Source organism: Schistocerca americana, chromosome 4 (genome assembly GCF_021461395.2).
Source record: "Schistocerca americana isolate TAMUIC-IGC-003095 chromosome 4, iqSchAmer2.1, whole genome shotgun sequence".
Taxonomy (NCBI): Eukaryota; Metazoa; Arthropoda; class Insecta; order Orthoptera; family Acrididae; genus Schistocerca; species Schistocerca americana.
This window is the reverse complement of record NC_060122.1, coordinates 567,355,548-567,376,687: the sequence shown is the minus strand read 5'-3', so window position 1 is coordinate 567,376,687 and position 21,140 is coordinate 567,355,548. Positions and strand designations below refer to the sequence as shown.

The following is a 21,140-nucleotide window of genomic DNA, read 5'->3' as shown; positions in this document are numbered from 1 at the left end:
ACCTTTGCAAGGAATGTAATTTGCGTTGCCATTTGGGTGCGATCTTGCTGGAACCTGGCGAAACGACAGGGAAGATATTGGCATCCAGTTCCTTTTTTCACATGCAAAGTTTTCTCATAAAATTTACAAACATTACACATTGCCAAAATCAAATGGCTCTGAGCACTATGGGACTCAACTGCTGAGGTCATTAGTCCCCTAGAACTTAGAACTAGTTAAACCTAAGTAACCTAAGGGCTTCACACACATCCATGCCCGAGGAAGGATTCGAACCTGCGACCGTAGCGGTCTCGCGGTTCCAGACTGCAGCGCCATAACCGCGCGGCCACTTCGGCCGGCTGCCAAAATCAGATCATTTAGTCCATTAATCAGAATCAACAAATTACATCTTTAGGAAAAAACACCAAGGTATAAATTTGCATTTTTGACAGTTATTTTTCCTTGTGATTTGGAGTTTTGAGATGTTCATGTTAAACACTTAGGAATCATCGCATGGGTTTTAGTTACAGAAATACGTGTGGTTTTTGAAACAGTTTATAATAATCACTGAGTTGAACACTATTCATTCTTGCTCGACAGTTGTAAAGGCGACGTATTGTAGGCGAAGTCAGTCGTGCTGCAGCATTCGCCGTTGCTGTTGTGTAGAGCGGCCACGGCGGCGTGCTCGCGATGTTGACACCTGCAGACGGGTGAGTCACGAAGATCTGCGACAGAGGAAGAAGATTGCGGAGTTCTGGACCGGTTGTGCTTCATGAGATCCAGTCAGATCAGGATACGGGGATTACACGAAACATTCGTAGATTGGGGCCAGTAACACAATTTTTAATACACATTACCTAAGAAGAATTTTGATTAGTACGTAGCTGTACTCACTAGCGACACTAATTTACGTCAGTTTGTTCGGTGATAGCTGAGTTTCACAGTAGACATGTTTGAGTTGTGATAGAAAAGGTCTAATGTATGCTTTTTGTTCATGCACTTTACTGTCAGTTGACATCACGTTCGTGTTAGTTTCGGTTTCCACGCATTCAGTAGTGTCCTCAGAATACCGTACATTACACATATTTGGAAAGTATTTATGGAAGCTTTCGTTTCTTAAGCGCTTAGCTTCGCGTCGGCGTGTAATAAAGTCACACCTGACCTCACATTCACAAAGTTCTAGCGCTACAGTCTGTTTCACAGTTTATGTGCGCTGCACGTTATCTGAGTTTCATTTTAAAGCAACAGCTCCCCACTGTGTTTCTCTTCAGCGGGTCATCGCATCACTTCAGTGCTGTCGCCTGGGTGAGTCCACAAATTAAGTTCACCTGCCACTAAGAACGCCGTCCATATCCAACATTAGTGCAAAGTGTTTCTGTTTATTTCAACAGGCGATATTGTATTATCACGCATATAACGTCTCTTGATAACACATATTTCTCTTTGCTCTTGTATAAAGAGTCCTCCCGTGAAATGCAAATTTAAGTGCACTACTTCACCACGGACAGTGCTGTTTACCATTGACAACTTACTACTCAGCCCTTGTCGGTATGCGTCATGTTACTTACAAATGTGCTCAAAGAAAAATCCCACAGCTTATGTACTCTGTTGTAGGTACTAACTGTATGATTTACATAGTGTTTATGTTCTGTAATTTCTAACATTTCCCTCTTACAAATCTTTGCGACATTAATTTCGTTGTGTGGCTGTTTACGGTAGTGAAGCCTAGCTTTACAGTGTGCTTTTAGTATACAATGGGAGGTTATTCGTTACTACTGGAGCTAAGTACATCACTGATTGTTTTTACCTCACACAAACTTGTGTGTACCGTTGAAATTAGTTTCAAGAAATAGTGCAGAATAGAAGTCTGCTTACGGCACAATGTTGCCATTTCACTACTATCGAACTAAAATCTCAAGACTTTTATTGCTTCACATTAAAAAAACGACCCACAGTATCTTGCTGTTTATGTTTACAAACTACATATTAGGAATAAACAGAAAAATTATTTTACACAAAAAATCATAGCATCTAAACGAAACTTAAAATCTACTGTTAAAAAAAACTTTATCATCTACATGGTTTCTACCCTTTTTTTTTGTTTACTTAGAATTACATAGCAAAAGAACTGGAATAATTGCATCCATGAAAACTGTTACTACGATTACATCAAAACAAATTTCTTGTTTAATTTTCTCTTTATAATATTAATGAAATGACCTCACTTAAAAGATTATTCCTGAACTTCTACTACTAACGTGAAAGTTTGTTATTCAGCAAAAAATTTACTTAAGATTTACCTATGCACATGAAGAAAATAAATTTGTCTTGAGACTACTATGTACACTGTGAAATGCCTTACATGCTAACACATTTAAAAATTCTTATAATAGTTACATAGGTACATCCACTCTAGGAAATGTTTACTCAGTAAAATATTTCTTTATATCCTAGTGTGTGTATAAACCTTTGATCTTGTTTGATTCTGAATATGCTAGCAGATAGCTACAACCATGTGGTTTTGCAATTACTTTAAATAGTCCAGAAAATAACATTTGCCACTTCTTGTTTCTTTTCTTCTTTGTTAAAGGTCTGTACTTTAGGTAGCATTGTGTCATATCGACATTTCATCAGTTTTGCCCGATTTGTTAGAGAAATGACAGCTTGCCTTATTTTCTCTTTCCAACTTAATTCTTCTCTTGGTATACAGGGCACGGGTGATGACCATTCATTATTTTCTTTAGCATTATACATACGCTCATTTAGAGTATATTTTATTGAGATATGGGATAGGTTGCTTACTACTTCGTAATATTTTTTTGGTAAATCTACCCATTTAGTTTGTTGTTTTGAGGCATATGTTCTTACAAAACGGTTAAACTCGCGAAAAGTTCTCTCTATTGGACCTGATTCGGCATGAAAAGAGGATATGAAAAATAATTTTATACCATTTTCGCTCAAAAAGAACTCCAACTTTCTGCTTGAAAAATTCGAAGGATTATCTGTTACTACGGCTTTAGGTTTTCCGACTTGTGGAATGTATTCTTTAGTGATTCTGTTAATGATTGGTCTTGTTGTTATTGACTTCATTGTATACAGTTTTACATTCTTAGAGAAAACATCTAGAACTGCTAATATGTACTTTACTCCTCCTCGTGCTGTGGGAACAGATCCTTCAACGTCGATGGATGCTAGGTCGTGTGGTTGCCTAGGAATAATCTAATGTAATGGCTGGTCACATCCCACTCTAACATGCGACGGATTTCATTCGATACAGCCTCTCTGTTGTCCCACGGGACAGAATAGGTAGAGTGGCAAAATATTTCGTGAAGATTTACTTGCACTGGATACACATATCTTTTAATTATACCGGGCTTTTCATCAAAAACAGATATATATTTATTCGAAGGTTAATCATTTCGTTCTGTTGTACAGTTTTTAAATAAACTGATTAATAAACTTTGCTTCGTGTTTCTTGTCTGCAAGACTGTATATCACATTGCTGTTGATTGGGCTGTGTCTGATCTGGCAACATAGGAAATTGATTGTCACGTAAAACTGCTTCTGGTTTTATGTATTTGATTAGGATCCCTTGACATAACTTACTGTGTACCGGTTTGCATTTCACTTTTAACACACATGTGCCACAAGAATGGTCAAGTACTGCATGTCTTTCTTGTAAGAAATCTACTCCACGTATGCAGCTCACTAGTAAACATTCAGAAACCAGGAATGTGCTCCCTATAGCTCCATTACCTGCCACAACTAATACATGAGTCTACATACGTACTCCCTTTGACTTATTTACAAACACACCAATGATCCTACAATTGTGTACCTGCAGCGTATGTGGTGTCCGAAGTTCACAAATCTTATTATAGAATTCTAAAGCCATACAATTTGTAACCGCGTCCGGGTGAGCCGTAACTGTGGTCGGTATTCCACCTACTACTGTGTGAAATGCAGCTTGGCTTGTTTCCTTTTCGGTTTGTTTACACAAATGGTATTCTTCACAAAGTTCATCACTCAGATTTTTGCCCTGATTGTACTTTATTAAATACACGCTCTCACGACATTTGCCCGCTGTTTCTTCCGCGACCGCCATATGAGCGCTGTATGAGGTCGCATTTAGTTTAACGCTTCGGAAGTGCTGGGCATATTGTTGCCCACCACTTCTATAATTCTTACTGGTGGTGTTGCCTCCAGTTTTGTCCAGAAATATTGTGTTCAGCGGCACTGTTCGGTGGTGCAGGAGCGCCAGATGATTGGGTGTTGGTTCCTGTATCGGGACGCCAATTACCGTTTGACTGCTGTGGTAACGGTTGCCAGCGGTTTGGTTGATTATTGTTATTACTATTGTAATTACTGTTCCCTGGATGATATCTCTTGTCTTGCCTACGCCTCTTATTAAAAGGAGGAGAATTTCTTCCATCCCTTTGTCCTAGGTTATTATTACCGTTGTAGGATTCCAATTTTTGTTACCATTACCATTTTTATTGTGGTATTGGTAATAGTTATTACTGTTGTTTGTTACTTGAGTATTACTGCCCCCGTTCAACTTCGCTTCTTCATGCAGCAGGCCAATAGAATCAAAAGTTGAAATGAAAAGTTATACGTATGAATCTGGTACATGAAGTAGTTTATCGTTTATTGAGACCGATAATTTTAATTTTAAAAGCCATATGACTTCTCTTTGGCCATTGGTTTATTCCAGTATTTCGCCTTATTTTACCTGCAAATTGTACATCTCGGGATTATACACCTCACGCCTTAAACGTTCTTGTTTATGCTGACCATTACTTATTTAGAAAAGCTTTCTCGGATTCCTCATAAGTATGGCAATAATATATTACTTCACTTGCCCATAAGGCTCCATCACCTTGAATATGGGTAGCGACAAACTGTATTTTCTGTTTATAATTCCATGATTTTGGTAGTATACCACTGAAGCTTTTGATAAAAATGACGGTGTGGTAGTTTGCGATCCGGTGTAAAATTTTGAAATTGTCTGTTTTTAGTAGACTCTCTTCCACAAGTATCTTAGAAAGAGAACTGGCACCCCAGGTTTACAAGCTACGCGAACTGGTTGCGGACTGGGCACTGTTGCCGAACAGCTGATTAATGTCGCTGCTCGAGATGTCACAGTCTGCGTCTCTGGCAACTTATTGACACGTAAATCAGACTCACCTGCTGCGTTTTTTTCGCTGTAAGCTCCTTTTTTTAACGTGTCTACTTCTTGTGGAAGTGTCTGTTTTCATTCACCTAACATGTTTGCTGCAGACAAAGCTTCGTTTGTCGCTTTCTTTACGGTTACAAGCATTTCGTACTGTAAACATTCTTGAAATTGGTTATCTTTCATATTCAGTCAGTTTACAGAGTCAAGAGTAAAGTGATTGCCTTCATCTACAAACTTAACTGCTACAAATTTCTCCTGTTCGATAGTGAGTGGCTGTACTTGTGTAGTCATTTGCTGCACAGAATTTTCTGATGTATTTTGTGCTGCATTAACTTGCATGCCCTGCTTGGTTACATCATTGACAGCTTAACAATTTTGTATTAAGGCAAGTGCTTGTATGTTTTTCACATTTCATCAAATTCATCAGTAATATTTTTGAAATTACTTTCAATTTTACTAAATTTTCTATCAAGGTCGTCACGAATTTGGGTGGCAACATTTTCTTGCATCTGATTGGCTATGGCGTTCAAATTTTTGTGTACTAATGTGCTTATATTATTCTGTATTTCAGTGGACGCAGTTTGAAGTTTTCTGTTTAAATTCTCAGTCAGATTTTGAAATTTTGCGTCTAAACTAACAGTCATACTAGTTTGGGTTTTAGTAGCTGCAGTTTTGCATGTAATTCTGACACATTTTTCTGAACTTCTTTAAAGTGTGCATTTTGTTCATGAACGGCGTAATGTATGCCTTGCATCTGTTCTCTGAAAAATGTGAACTCCTCAGCGAAGTTAGTAGGTGCTGATTCACTCTGGGTGGGTTCTTGAGTATCTTTAGTCGAAGGTACATTTTCACCACCCGCCAATAATCCATTATTTTGCGTTTCGCTACTCTTCATATCTCGCTCTTCAATGCGCGAAAACACACAGTCACGAAATCCGTTAACACTTTGGGAAACAATACAGATTGACTGAATATAGCAACTTCCAAACGCACCAAAAATAAACGCAAAGTACGTCTGTTCAAAAGAAGCAAATAAAAATTCGTTTAGCGTCTTTCTACGAGACAGTCTCACTCCTTCCGACCTGACCATGTGACCATAGACCAGTGTGGTTTGAAATTAGTCATTGTATCGACTGCAGTTGAGAGATATACTCTAAAGAAATTAGTAAGTGATGGTACTGATTCCCCATGGTACACAAACTGGTCAGCAAGCTGTTGCGGAAGCTTCGAAAGGAGCATGCCAAATTTAAAAGAGCTCAAAATCCCTGAGACTGGCGAAGTTTTACAGATGCTCAATATTTAGCGCGGACTTCAGTGAGATATGCCTTTAATAATTTTCACAACGGAACTCTGTCTCGATACCTGGCAGATAACAAAAAAATTGGCTGGTCATATTTAAAGTACACTAGCGGCAAGACACAGTCGAAAGCTTTACTGAATGATAACAATGGTGATGTCACTGATGACAGTGCCACTAACGCAGAGTAACTAAACGCAGTTTTCCGAAACTCCTTAGACGAAGAAGACGAAGTAAATATTCCACAATTAGAATCTAGAGCTGTTACCAACATGTGTAAATTACTTTATGAGAGGATGGCCTCTGGTCCAGATGGTATACCAATCAGTTTTCGTTCAAAGTATGCTGATACGACAGTTCCATACTTAGCAATTATATATAAACGCTCACTAGCACAAATATCCATACCCAGAGACTATAAAATTGCACAAGTCACACCAATGCCCACGAAAAGTAAAATTTTTGGATCTTGTACTGTGTTCGAACGTATTAATTACCTCAAAAGAAACGATTTATTGACAAATAGCATGGATTCAAAAAATATCGTTCTTACGAAACACAACTAGTTCTTTATTCGCACGAAGTAATGGCTGATGTCGACAGTGCACGTAAAAGTGAGCCCATATTTTTAGATTTCCAGAAGGCTTTTGACACTGTTCCTCATATGTTACTTCTAATCAAGCTGCATTCCTGTGGAGTATCGTCTCAGCTATGCGACTGGATTCGTGAGTTCCTGTCAGAAAGGCCGCAGTTCGCAGTAACTGACGAAAAATCATAGAGTAAAGCAGAACTAATATCTAGCATTCCCCAAGGTAGTGTTATAGGCCCTCTGCTACGACATAGGAGACAATTTGAGCAGACTTCTTAGATTGTTTTCTGATGATGCTCTCATTTACTGTCTTGTAAGGTCATCAGGTGATTAAAACCAATTGAAAAATGACATAGACAAGATATCTATGTAGCTAGAAAGACTCTAAATAATGAAAAATGTGAAGTCATGAACATGATTATTAAAATAAATCCACTAAACTTTGATTACACGATAAATCACACAAATCTAAAGGCTGTAAATTCATACTTACCGACTACAATTACGAGTAGCTTAAACTGGAACGATCACATACATAATGTTGTGGGGAAAGCAAACCAAAGGCTGTGGTGTTTTTACAAAGCACTTAAAAGTGTAAGAGTTCTACTAAAGAGACTACTTACAGTACGCTTCTTCGCCCTCTTCTGGAGTATTGCTTTGCAGTATGGGGCCCGCCTGAAGTAGGACTGATGGAACACATCGAAAAAGCTAGATGAAGTGCAGCTCGTTTTTATTATTGTGAAATAGCTGAGAGATTGCCACAGACATGATACGTGAATTGGAATGCCAGTCATTAAAACAAAGGTACCTTTCGTTGCGGTAGGATATTCTCGTGAAACTTCGATCACCAACTTTCTCCTCCGATATCCTGTTGGCGCCCACCTACATAGCGAGAAGTTATCATCATGATCAGAAAAGAGAAATCAGAGCTCGCCCAAAAAGATTCAAGGGCTCGATTTTCTCGTGCTTCGTTAGAACTGTAGAGAAATAGCTGAAGGTGGTTCGATGAACCCTTTGCCAGCCCCTTAATTGTTAATGGCAGAGTAATAAGTAGCTGCAGATGTAGAATAAATTCTGTTTCCACACAGTTAGTCGCCTGTCTCAAGACAAAGATTCAGTTTCTAACTGCAATGTTTGTCTTATTGTGTTTACCTTTTAATATAAGATTATCCCTCTTAGTGAGTAGATTACGACAGGAATTTGAATTTTTAAATTAGGTGGATAATTACACGAAACACTGAAAATCAAATTTTTTGCTGCCTCTGAAAGCCGTTAGACACGCGACGTACACCTGGTACTGGGTTCCGTGGTAGCGGTTTAGTAATATAGTCATTTATACAGAAAAAATCCTGTATCGAGCAGCATATAACGACACAAACAGTCTTTCATATGTGTTCCACGTTTCTTCTGTTGACACGTTCCTCCTCATACTGTTTACTGTGAATACAGGGCGGTTTTCTTCAGAACGTGCCAAAATTTAACAGGACATAGAGGATGCTCCACTGAAAAATTTTAAGTAAGGAACCTGTGGTCGGGGAAACCAACTGAAGGATATAATACGAATAAAATCACATTACTGTGTACTTTTTTTATTTATTTTAATTACAGTTAACTGCAAATTCCATCACTGACACAACGAACGCACCATTTGTACTGTATCTTACAAAAGTCTGCTGAAATTGATGGCCATCAACCTCAATGCAAGGATGACATAGGCGAACAAGTTTCTGACGCATCCTGACATTTATCACTTGTGTGTTTCGAATCACTTCACGGGCAGCTACAGTTCTGGCTACTGATCCCATCTCCTATCCACTGGGGCCTCATACACAAGCTGGATTCGCATTCGGGAGGACGACAGTTCAATCCCGCGTCTGGCCATCCTGATTTAGGTTTTCCGTGATTTCCCTAAATCGCTCTAGGCAAATGCCGGGAGGATTCCTTTGTAAGGGCACGGGCGACTTCCTTCCCCGTCCTTCCCTAATCCGATGAGACCGCTGTCCTCCCTGTCTGGTCTCCTCCCCCGAACAACCCAACCCCCAACCCCACTCATACACAAGTTACTTTAGATATCCCTGTAGGAAATAATCACGGGTATTCCGGTGACGTCTCAGGCCGTCGAATAGGAACTCCTCTTCCAATTCAGCGACCAGGAAATACAGCGTTGAGATAGTTGCGGACATCCACACTGGGGTTCAAATGGCTCTGAGCACTATTGGACTTAACATCTGAGGTTATCAGTCCCCTAGAATTTAGAAGTACTTAAACCTAACTAACCTAAGGACACCACACATCCATGCCAGAGGAAGGATTCGAACCTGCGATAGTAGCAGTCGCGCGGGTCCGGACTGATGTGCCTAGAACCGCTCGGCCACTGAGGACGGCCATCCACACTGAAGTAAGGCGACGCACCGTCATGCTGGATGGGCCTGTCCTTGATTCATAGTAATTATGTCATTAGAAAATGTAAATACCGCACAACAGAGCCACCTCGTGCATCATGACTTCCTAGTAATCAGGCTCGTCCTCCTTGTTTGCTTGCAGGAAATACAGAACTTACATGTGAATAAACAGCACTGTACGGGAAAACCTGTACGCATGCTAGTTGTAAATAAGCTGGAAAACAGTAATGCTAGACAAAGCGTTAGACAAGTTTACTTCCATATCTCCAAGGTGGCTTCTCCGACCCCAGGTTCCCCATCTCAAATTGTCCAGTGGAGCAATCTCCATGTCCCGCTACAATTTTGCAGCCTCTTACGGAAATATCCTGAATAACCTTTGGTCCATAACTAGATATGTACCTAACTAGACTCGAAAATTAAGTTTCATATTTTGGTGCAATTCAGGGTAAATGCGTTTAGAAAGTCCGGATACATCGTTCTTAAATATGACAAGGCAGGCAAAAATAAGAATAAAGGATCTGACTAGTAAATCGGAGTTCCGTGGTTCCTTTATTTTCTGAGAAGTAGGAAACGGGTCCTGCAACAATTTGTCTATTATAAATACTTTGGTTTCCACAGCCGGTGTCAGTCTCATTAACATCCTTCTAGGAGTACTGGAGCGTCTTCTTCTATTATAGCTTAAATACTACGAGGGCATGGTGAAATGCGCCCGAATTTTTTATGTGAAAATTCTCAAATCTTACTAAATGAAACAAAAGTTCTTAACCTTCCACATCTTTGTTCTTTATATCTACACATTTATTACTTAAGCTAGTCACGGTTTTGACGAACACGTTTCTCTCAACGAGAGAATAGGTTCGTGATACCGTTACTGTAGAATTTTTGTTGACGAAGCCACAGCCTCACCACTTGTCCATCAAAGTGAAGTCTTTGGAGGCGTCCCTTAGCTTTCTGAAACAGGCAAAAATCGCATGGGGCCAAGTTGGGACTATATGGAAGATGATCGATGAGAGTGAACCCAAGTCGCCGGACTGTTGCAGATCTCGCAGTGTTCTGGCATTGACACGTTAAAGGAGAGAGTGCTCCAAGTGTGGACGAAGTTTTCGGCAGATAGAAGTTGGATTATAGCATGCATCAGCTTTCAGCACACCCCCGTAAAATCAACTGACGTTCCGAAAGTATTGTAGCTGCATTCTTGAGGGCAAAGGCTCTGAGGAACACCGCGACAACACGGCTGAAACGACGGTTTGAAACCTTCCCCTGGAAAAATTTATGAATTACACAGGCTGGTAAACTCCTAACGTAATTTGAGTTTCAAACAGCTGAGCAAAACTGAAAGTACTCAGACATTTTTCTCTTTACTTATTCTGATCAACACAAAACTCACACACAATATTTTTAGCGCAACACAATCTGAATTTCAATAGTCCACAAAAATCTTCGTTATTCGGACTACTGCAGTACAGCGAGCACCAATACTTCCAGCTAAATAAAAGATTCCAACTACTGAAGGCACTAACTACTGGTAGGCATCGTTAGCAAATGAAAGATTTTGATAGAGAACAAACAATGTATTTACCTTAATAGTGTTCAAAAGTCATAATATATATATCAGTTCATGACATCAAGACTTACAAATTTACTCTTTCTCATGGGCACTCGTCCAGATCATCCGCTCTCAAAACTCCGCCACCTCTCTCCCCACATCCACCACTGCTGGCGGCTCACCTCCAACGGCGCAACGCTACAATAGCGGATATTCCAGCAATGCAAACCAGGCACAGATTTCACACAGCACAGTCAGGGATTTTCATATAGAGCGCTACATGACGTTACCAACATAAAAACCTAAAAAGCCTACTTACAGGTTTATCTACTATTTTACTTGTGTTATAAGAAGAAGCGGCGGTATATACAAACGATTCTAATGACTGTATCGATGATGTAATTGTTTTGAAAGGTTAGAGGATAGCGGCCTGGCGACGTGAGGTCACGAGAGACGGATTTTCTTCGACGCCGTTATCAGTTGGGTGTGAGCCGCCCTCGTTGACCTTTGAGTGCGACTCTGCGGCCAGCAGCGGCGTGCAGGCGGCGGCCGCCGTCAGCTCTCACGTGGCCTGTTTCTCGCGCCAATCCAATCTTTCTAGAGTGGGCGCCCAGGAGGGCAGCCGTAACGGCGTGCTCGACGGCGGCGGCGGCGGCGGCGGCGGCAGCGGCGGAGGAGACGGCCGTCGGTCAGGCGCGAGGGCGGCCGAAGCTGCGGGCGTGGCGGACCAGGGAGGCGCTGGCGGCGCTGGCGGCGGCGGCGGCGGCGGCGGGGCGGCGACTCATTACTGGAAAGCAGGCGGCGAGCCGGCAGCCCGGCGGGCCGCTACTCGAGCCGCGGGTCGCAGCCGAGGAGAGGTGGGCCGGCCGCCTGCTTGTGGCGTTCCATTTACGAAAGCAGTCGCATCCAGGTCACCTTCAGCGACGGTGACAGCTCACTCCACGCACGCGAACAGCTCCCAAAAATACTGGATGAGTCACCAGCACAACGGACTTGCTAAACACGACCAGTGTAACGATGCCTGAAGTACCGAGAAGAGGAGGGGGCGATGGAATCAAATTTCATTCGGATAGAGGGTACGTGATATTTCAGTGATTAAGAAATCGAATCGAAATTACAAAGAACTTGGCAGTATGAGTCCACACGCAAGTAGTTGACCCAGTGTGGTCTGGATGCACGCACTGATTCGGACGGTGAGGATCTCGGGCAAACTGGCAAAGAATTGTTGTGTCTGGTCCTTGATACTGGCGCTGTGACGGAGTTGACGATCGAGCTCGTCCCACACGTGTTCTACAATGTCTAGTTCCATTAATTTGACCACTGCCTAGTTCGACGTCATAGTGCTATACTCACTCACAGACAGCAGGTGGCAACACCATCAGTTGAATAGGAATGTGGAAATGAGAATGGATTAATAATTTCTCGAATAATTGAAAAATTGATTGTAAAGAATAGCTGAGAAAATTTTGAAGGTAATTTATCAATATGTGCACAATCCTGGGTGAACTTTATCTCATTCCATTATCAACAGACCTTGAATATCGTTATATTGAAGATCAATAAACATAATTTACATTACGTACTGCTGCTTCCAGTAGTGTGTGTGGTACCAAATAATCACCGCAGCCATTGAAATGGTCGATCTCTCTGTTAAAATGTTCAAATGTGTGTGAAATCTTATGGAACTTAACCCCTAAGGTCATCAGTCCTTAAGCTTACACACTACTTAACCTAAATTATCCTAAGGACAAACACACACACCCATGCCCGAGGGAGGACTCGAACCTCAGCCGGGACCAGCCGCACAGTCCATGACTGCAGCGCCTAAGACCGCTCGGCTAATCCCGCGCGGCGGTCGATCTGTCTATAATTTCTTAAACACACACGAAGCACAATACTTTTAGTATATGTGAACCAAGTTCAATAGATGCGTATCAAATCTGAGTCATTACCTTCACATTAATTACATTGTGTTTAGTGTGACAATGTCGATGCAGGAACGCCGCTCCAGATACGGCGTTAATTATTCTTGTCTGCACCGAACCTCTTGATGTAGGGTCTCGGCGGCGAGTGAAATGATGAACAGGTAGGAGTTGAACTCATAACCGTGCGAAAAATATTTCTTCTTTAATAACTTTTATAATACTTTTCATAAACAGTTAAAATATTTTTAAGAATGCTGGTACGACGGATCCAAGCATACGTCCGTCCATTACGACTTTCCGAAACAAAAGGGGTGAAGATAAATGAATTAATAAACTGAAGAGCGTATTTCTTACATTTTTTCATACAGTTATTTAACAATGTATCAAAAATTATCATTAACACAAAACAACTCGTTAATTTATTTTTAACGGTGTCTTTGGTTAATAGCTCATTCAGTTTACATATAGCTTATATGTGTGTGTGAAATCCTATGAGACTTAACTGCAAAGGTCATCAGTCCCTAAGCTTACACACTACTTAACCTAAATTATCCTAAGGACAAACAAACAAACCCATGCCCGAGGGAGGACTCGAACTTCCGGCGGGACCAGCCGCATAATCCATGACTGCAGCGCCTAAGACCGCTCGGCTAATCCCGCGCGGCATATAGCTTATATATAAGAAAAGAAAAGAAAGAAAAACAGTATGATTCAGTATACAGTGGAGAGTATATAAAGCGCGTCAGGGGTGCGGAAAACAGTGCGGTCATTGTCATGATGCGGAAAGGAAACAATTTACCTAATACATTAAATGAATTCGCAACTGCGGATATGGACAACCATCAGCTGTAGATGGAATGACGACAATGAAACTTTATGGCGGACCGGGACTCGAATCCGATCTCCTGCTTATCGCAAGCGGTCGCCTTAGCATTGTCTATCCGTGCACGACCTACGGCTAGTTTGTTGACACGTGGTTGACGACAAGCGGAATTTTGGGTCTGGTCGTGGGTCGTGCGTGGACAGCCAAATGGTAACGCGACTGCTAGAGATAAACGGGAAATCCGGGCTCGAGTCCCGGTCCGGCACAAATTTTCGTTATCGTCATTCCATTCTACAGCCGATGGTTGTCCGTATCCGTAGTTGGAAATAGCCTGTGCATGTCCAAAGGTATATTGCATCGTAATTCGGAATAACACAGGCACTGCAATATTGAATTGCTCTACCTGATATCTGAAAGGGCATAATCATTGCCTTTCGAGCCAAGAGTGCAAGCGTTTCTGGAAAGGCTAGGTTTGTAAACTGTTCGCGTGGCACCGTGGTTAATGTATACCAGCATAGCGAAATGGCGCTACCGAAAACCTGCACCGAGGCAGCTGTGATGCACCACGGGCCACAGATGACAGGAGTGAACGACGGCTGTAGAGATGTGTTCGGATGTGCAATTGTTGAGCATCTGACTGCCCAGATGACCAGATAAACCATGCGGCTACAAATAGGGTCTCCTCAACTACCGTTCAGCAAACGTTGCTGGGTACGGGCCTTCGCAGCAGGTGCCTGGTTCATGCACTCATGCTGACAGCTGCTCATTGGCAACCTGGGCTAGAATTTTCACGCATGCACTGTAAGTGGACGTCCATGGGTCATGACAGGCGGGGTTTCAGACGACAGGTGACCGTTTCCGTGTACGGCGTCAAACGTCTGAAAGTAAACACGAAGCAACAATCATCGGATTTTTCCAGGCCGCAGGAGGGAGCGTTATGTTTTGGGGAATATTTTAGTATTCTGGATGGTAGAATGGATCAGCACAAGTATCCATCCATCCTTAGGGACCATGTCTACTCCTACATGCAGTTTGTTTACCGGCGGCACGACGGCGCCTCTAGCGGGACAATGCAATGTGTCACACAGCTCACAGAGTACGCGTGTTGTTCGGAGAGCACCAGAGTGATATTACCGTACTCCCCTGTTAAGGGTCTTATCTGAGGACCTTCCTCATCTGGGCAGCAACACGACACAGATCTTAGAGACACGTGCCACATTTATGATACCGTTTTCTTGTTAAAAAAGGGCACCATAATAGCAGCACATGAGGACGTAGGATGCCTACAACGTAACGTTCGACCATAAAAATTCCCTCTGTAACTGTGTCCTGAAGGCATTACCGATGGCTCCCCACACCATTACATCAGCAGTGGCACCGCTTCATCACCATTCCACGATTCCAGATCAAGTCACCACTGAACATCCAAGCATTTGGATTGTGGTGTTAACAGCAGTGCATGCGTGGGGTCGTAGATCTTTAGTGCGGCTGCTACTAGTCTCCGAGCAGTGGTGCTGGATGACACAGTTGTTACAGGAAGTACATTACTTGTTCTCAGATGGCACAGCAGCTACGAAGGTGTTAAGAAGTGTCTGAGACACAATACAGAGATCCTCCCTTGTGGTGCTCAGACTCGATCGATCGACAGCTTGACGACGGATATGCATGCTCTCACATTTCCATGCAGTCCAGCATCAGGCCACTGACACATTCGACTGTTGACAAGCCGTGCTGCGGCTCGCGTTGGTGCTGTGTGTAGGTTTCTGCCAGATTGTATCGTTTAGTCGGCATGGTTGTGTTGTTTGTCTTCTTCTGGTGTTCACTGGGGACACTCGGTTTCATAAGCATTGCCTGTCCGCTAATGACAGCAATGGCGCTTATCGATATGCAGTTCTCCTGCCGTACCTTTGGGACGACCTGGTGCTTCTTCCGTTTGGTGTGTGTCTGGAGTTCAGTTGGGGCGCAGGAGCAGCGAGGTCCGCGCAAAGTGACAACACACCGGACCACTAGCGGCGTGTCCGGACTGCCGGATCGAAGGGCATGGTCACGAGGGTGCACGACCTCGTCGAAACCGGATCCTGCATGTTTAAGTTCAGTGCATTGCAATTCGCATAGAGAAACCTCCACCACTGTGAAATATCGTTATTCTCCAGTGGCTTGGGTTCGTGTTGCTGCTCGTAGTGTCACTGAGGCGAAAAGCAGCGAGTGGAGTACCTGGGGAAGGCGGATCTGATTAGCTTTCCTGAGCTTCTAATGACTATTCACTTTATTCATCTTCTTCCATTTGTAAGTTCAAACAGCGTTATTTTTCTGTCTTGTGGACTCTAACGCCCCAGTTACCTGCCCTGGGGGTTAATGTATGTAACAGCAGTGTACATTTCCTCACCTTGCCCCCACTGTCCGGTGAGGCGTGTAAGTTTGACAGATTCTTCATTGTAGGTTGGGTGACGACGTTCTTCTACCTCAGCGGGAGTCATTACTTCTTGTCCCAGATGCTCTAAGCACAGTATTCTGCGGGCAGAGCCCAGACCACAGGTTCCGGCTTTGGCCTAATTTTACTACTTGCGTTTGTTTTGTTGAATGTCAGGTAGCCTCACCAAGATTATCATTAGTCGCTCGTTAGACTGCCACTAGTCCGAGTTACCACCTTGTGATCTGAATGCAACTCTTGGTTGCCTTTCTCTTCACTCGTGAAAATGTTTTTGGTGTGACCTACTCAGAGGTCGATTCCTGGAGAACTGTCAGTCACTGGCCCTTGTGTTTTATTTTATTATTGTATTATTAAGTTACCATCATTTGTCTCACCTGTTTGGTGATCTGTTGTTTTTTTAAATTAACTTTTGCTTTGCCATTCGCCGTTTGACAGTATATTTAAAAAATTTTTTATAACTGCCATTTTGGCGTTAAAGGCCTTCAGCCGTGATTGTGGTTACTTCCTTTAAAATTCTGATTGCAACCACATTGGCTTGTTTTCAAAAATTGTTTGCTGTCTGTATGTAATGTATGTTTGTTAAATTGTTTTAATAATTGCCATTTTGGGCGTTAAAGGCCTTCGGCTGTGATAGTGGTTTCTTGCCTTAACATTCTGATTGCGACCACATTGGCTTGTCTTCAAAAGCATTGGCCGTCTGTATTTTATGTATTTTGTTTTATTTTTAATAATTGCCATTTTTCGCGTTAAAGGCCTTCAGCCGTGATTGTGGTTATATGCCTTAAAAGTCTGATTGCGACCTCATTGGCTTGTTTTCAAAAATTATTTACTAAAATAAATGAGTGAAATTGCCAAGCAAACCAATAGTAACTGATTCGGGCCCCGTCAACAATCGTAACCCAATCCTGCCTTCCTTAATTACCGGGTTTCATGGAGACCCGAAGTAAGGTTATTTTTAAGTGCTGTTAGGTGTTGATAACGCTGTCTTACACACGTACGAGGCATATCCAGGTCCTTCGTAGATATCACTCAACGTCTGGCGCTGTTCACTTTACTGGTACACACTATCGTGCCTGGTAGCAACACTGAACACGAACAACAATGATGCACTCAGATGACCGTTCGAAGAGTCAGAGAGAATTGTAACTCTAATTAATTACACATCGACGGCAGTGTGTAGCTATAGAATGGTACACAGGTTCCTGGTGCTTCACTTTTTTGTCAGGATGAAACCGAGTAACGTCCTAGACAGCGATCGATATTTCGACAGATCAACACCCCAACATTTTCAAAGTACAAATTTCAGCCTTCAAAATGGATGAGTCTTCACCCGCTGAAATACTCGCGATTGTGGAACTTATTTGAACGGAGTTGATTTTGTTGTGACAGTGCTTCCATTTCTTCTATTTAAAAAAAACCACTAGTTACAAGCTACGTACGGTTTGAGAATTCGGCACACAACGAAGACTTCTGGATGGGTCCAGTTAAGCAAAGAATAAACATGAATTACTTTGTGAGTCAAGCCCAAGTACATCTAAATTCCAGAATGAGATTTTCACTCTGCAGCGGAGTGTGCGCTGATATTTTACATCTAAATTCTCGGAAAGCCTTTGACACGGTAATCCACTGGAGACTGTTGTTCAAATGGTTCAAATGGCTCTGAGCACTATGGGACTTAACTTCTGAGGTCATCAGTCCCCTAGAACTTAGAACTACTTAAACCTAACTAACATAAGGACATCACACACATCCATGCTCGAGGCAGGATTCGAACCTGCGACCGTAGCGAGACTGTTGTAAATTTGTGGGAAGATCTTATGGAACCAAACTGCTTAGGTCATCGGACCCTAAACTTACACACTACTTAATCTAGCTTAAACTAACTTACGCTATGGACAATACTAACACCTGTGCCGAACTTCCGACGGGGTGAGCCGCGCGCAGCGTGACAAGGCGTCCTAGACGATACGGCTACCCCAGGTGGCTGAAGGCTGTTGTTATAGAAGGTACAATATTATGAAACAGGTTTCAGGTATGTCAGTGGCTCGAAGACCTCTTAAGTAACCAAACCCAAGGTGATGTTCTCATCATTGAGAAGAGTATCGTGAGGAGTGGTCTTGGGAAGTGTGACAAGACTACTATTACACACATCCAAAAATGTTTTGCATCACCCCGGTTCCCAGAACTCCTGAAGATAGACGTTGACTGTGGATATTGTATCACAGACACAGTCCCGCCCAAAGAACTAAACAACCATGCATGAGCAGCGCCTATTAGAGGATCAGTTCCAGTCATTCCACCAGGAAGGAGGTACACGGCTCGTTCAACCATGCCTAGACGGTCAATACCGCGGTTCGATCACGTCCGCATTGTTACTTTGTGCCAGGAAGGGCTCTCAACAAGGGAAGTGTCCAGGCGTCTCGGAGTGAACAAAAGTGATGTTGTTCGGACATGGAGGAGATACAGAGAGACGGGAACTGTCGATGACATGCCTTGCCCAGGCCGCCCAAGAGCTGCTACTGCAGTGGATGACCGCTACCTACGGATTATGGCTCGGAGAAACCCTGACAGCACCGCCACCACGTTGATTAATGCTTTTTGTGCTGCCACAGGACGTCCTGTTACGACTAAAACTGTGCGCAATAGGCTGCATGATGCTCAACTTCACTCCCGACGCCCATGGCGAGGTCCACCTTCGCAACCACTACACCACGCAGCGCGGTACAGATGGCCCCAACAACATGCCGAATGGACTGATCACGATTGGCATCACATTCTCTTCATCGATGCGTGTGGCATATGTCTTCACCAGACAATCGTTGGAGACGTGTTTGGAGGCAACCCGGTCAGGCTGAATGCCTTAGACACACTATCCAGTGAGTGCAGCAAGGGGGAGGTTCCCTTCTGTTTTGGGGTGGAATTATGTGGGGCCGACGTACGCCGCTGGTGGTCCTGGAAGGCGCCGAAACGGCTGTGCGATACGGGAATGCCATCCTCCGACCGATAGTGCATCCATATCGACAACATATTGGCGAGGCATTCGTCTTCATGGACGACAATTCGCGCCCCTATCGTGCACGTCTTGTGAATGACGTCCTTCAGGATAACGACGTCGCTCGACTAGAAAAAAATGGTGCAAATGGCTCTGAGCACTATGGGACTCAACTGCTGTGGTCATAAGTCCCCTAGAACTTAGAACTACTTAAACCTAACTAACCTAAGGACAGCACACAACACCCAGCCATCACGAGGTAGAGAAAACCCCTGACCCCGCCGGGAATCGAACCCGGGAACCCGGGCGTGGGAAGCGAGAACGCTACCGCACGACCACGAGATGCGGGCCTTGGCTCGACTAGAGTGACCAGCATGTTTTCCAGACTTGAACCCTATCAAACATGCCTGGGATAGATTGAAAAGGGCTGTTTGTGGACTACGTGACCCACCAACCACTCTGAGGGATCTACGCCGAATCGCCGTTGAGGAGTGTGACAATCTGGAACAACAGTGCCTTGATGAACTTGTGGATAGTATGCCACGACGAATACGGACATGTACCAATGCAAGACGACGTGCTACTGGGTATTAGAGGTACCGGTGTGTACAGCAATCTGGATCACGATCTCTGAAGGTCTCGCTGTATGATGATACGACATGCAATGTGTGGTTTTCATGAGCAATAAAGAGGGCGGAAATGATGTTTATGTTGATCTCTATTCCAATTTTCTCTACGGGTTCCGGAACTCTCGGAACCAAGGTGATGCAAAACTTTTGGTGTGTGTATTTTTATATATACATAAATGATCCTGCGGACAGAGTGGGGAGCAATCGATGATTGTTTGCTGTTGATGCTGTGGCGTTCTGAAAGATATCGAAGTTGAGTGACTGTAGGTGGATGTAAGTTGACTGAGATAAAGTAAATGTAGAAAAGTGTAAGTTAATGCGGGAGATCGGGAAAAATAAAACCCGTAATGTACGGATACAGCATTAGTAGTGTCTTGCTTCACGGTCACGTCGTTTAAATATCTGTGCGTAACTTTGCAAAGCGATATGAGATGGAACGAGCACCTGAAGACCGTCGTGGATAAGGCGAATGATCGACTTCCGTTAATTGAAAGTATTTTGGGAAAGTGTGGTTTAACTGTTAAGGAGACACCACAATGGACGCTAGTGCAACCTACTCTTGAGTGCTGCTCCAGTGTTTGAGATCTTTACTAGGTCGGATTAAAGGAAGATGTCGAAGCAATTCATGGGCGGGCTGCCAGGTTAGAACAGCAAGCAAGTGTTACGTAGATGCATTGGGAACCCAATGGGAATGTCTGGTGTAAAGGCGACGTTGTTTCCGAGGAAGACTGTGGAAAAAATTAGAGAAACGCCATTTGAAGCTGATTGCAGATGTGTCCTACCACGAAGATAAGGTACGCTAAATTAGAGCTCATACAGAGGCATACAGATAGTCGTTTTTCCGTCGTTCTGTCTGCGAGTGGAACAGGAGGAAAGACTGGTAGTCGTACGGGGTACCCATCGCCACACACTGTACGGTGGCTTGCGGAATATGTATGTAGATGTAAATTGTACTGCTGTGAGCAGTCCAGCCGGAGTCAAACATCAATAACAATTTTGCAGCGTAATTCGCCAACAAGAGGGTAACCGGCGTGTGCAGTTGTAAACACACAGACTGAATGCGACACCGGCTTGCTGTTGCTGCACAGGCAGCTTTATCCCGTCCCTGAAACTAATGGAGTACGCCATGCTACCTAACGTGGCGATAGGGGGCTTGTTTCCCTCCTGCTGTTGTGTGCTGCCTGCCTGCTGCTAACATGTCGTGACACCAATTGCGAGAGTGAGCAACAGTCTCGATCTCTGGGCCACTTTCTACAATTGATTGGTAGATCTTGGGATTTAAGCAGTTCCAATATCGATACGCATAAATGGAAATGTACAGAAGATGTGCTAAATTAAGCAGCCGCATTAT

General features: G+C 43.3%; 1 protein-coding gene across 1 annotated transcript; it reads left to right on the top strand.

The window, feature by feature from the left end:
* The first annotated feature begins 669 nt into the window (after positions 1-669).
* On the top strand, positions 670-12,014 carry LOC124613620 (spidroin-1-like). Its single transcript, XM_047142335.1, has 2 exons — positions 670-689; positions 11,519-12,014. The coding sequence occupies exons 1-2, from the start codon at positions 670-672 to the stop codon at positions 12,012-12,014; spliced, it is 516 nt and encodes a 171-aa protein (XP_046998291.1).
* The last annotated feature ends 9,126 nt before the right edge of the window (positions 12,015-21,140 follow it).

Coding starts and splice junctions, on each gene's coding strand:
- LOC124613620 (XM_047142335.1), top strand. CDS start 670: ATGTTGACACCTGCAGACGG. Junction 690..11,518: donor ATGTTGACACCTGCAGACGG/GTGAGTCACGAA, acceptor CTCTGCGGCCAG/CAGCGGCGTGCAGGCGGCGG.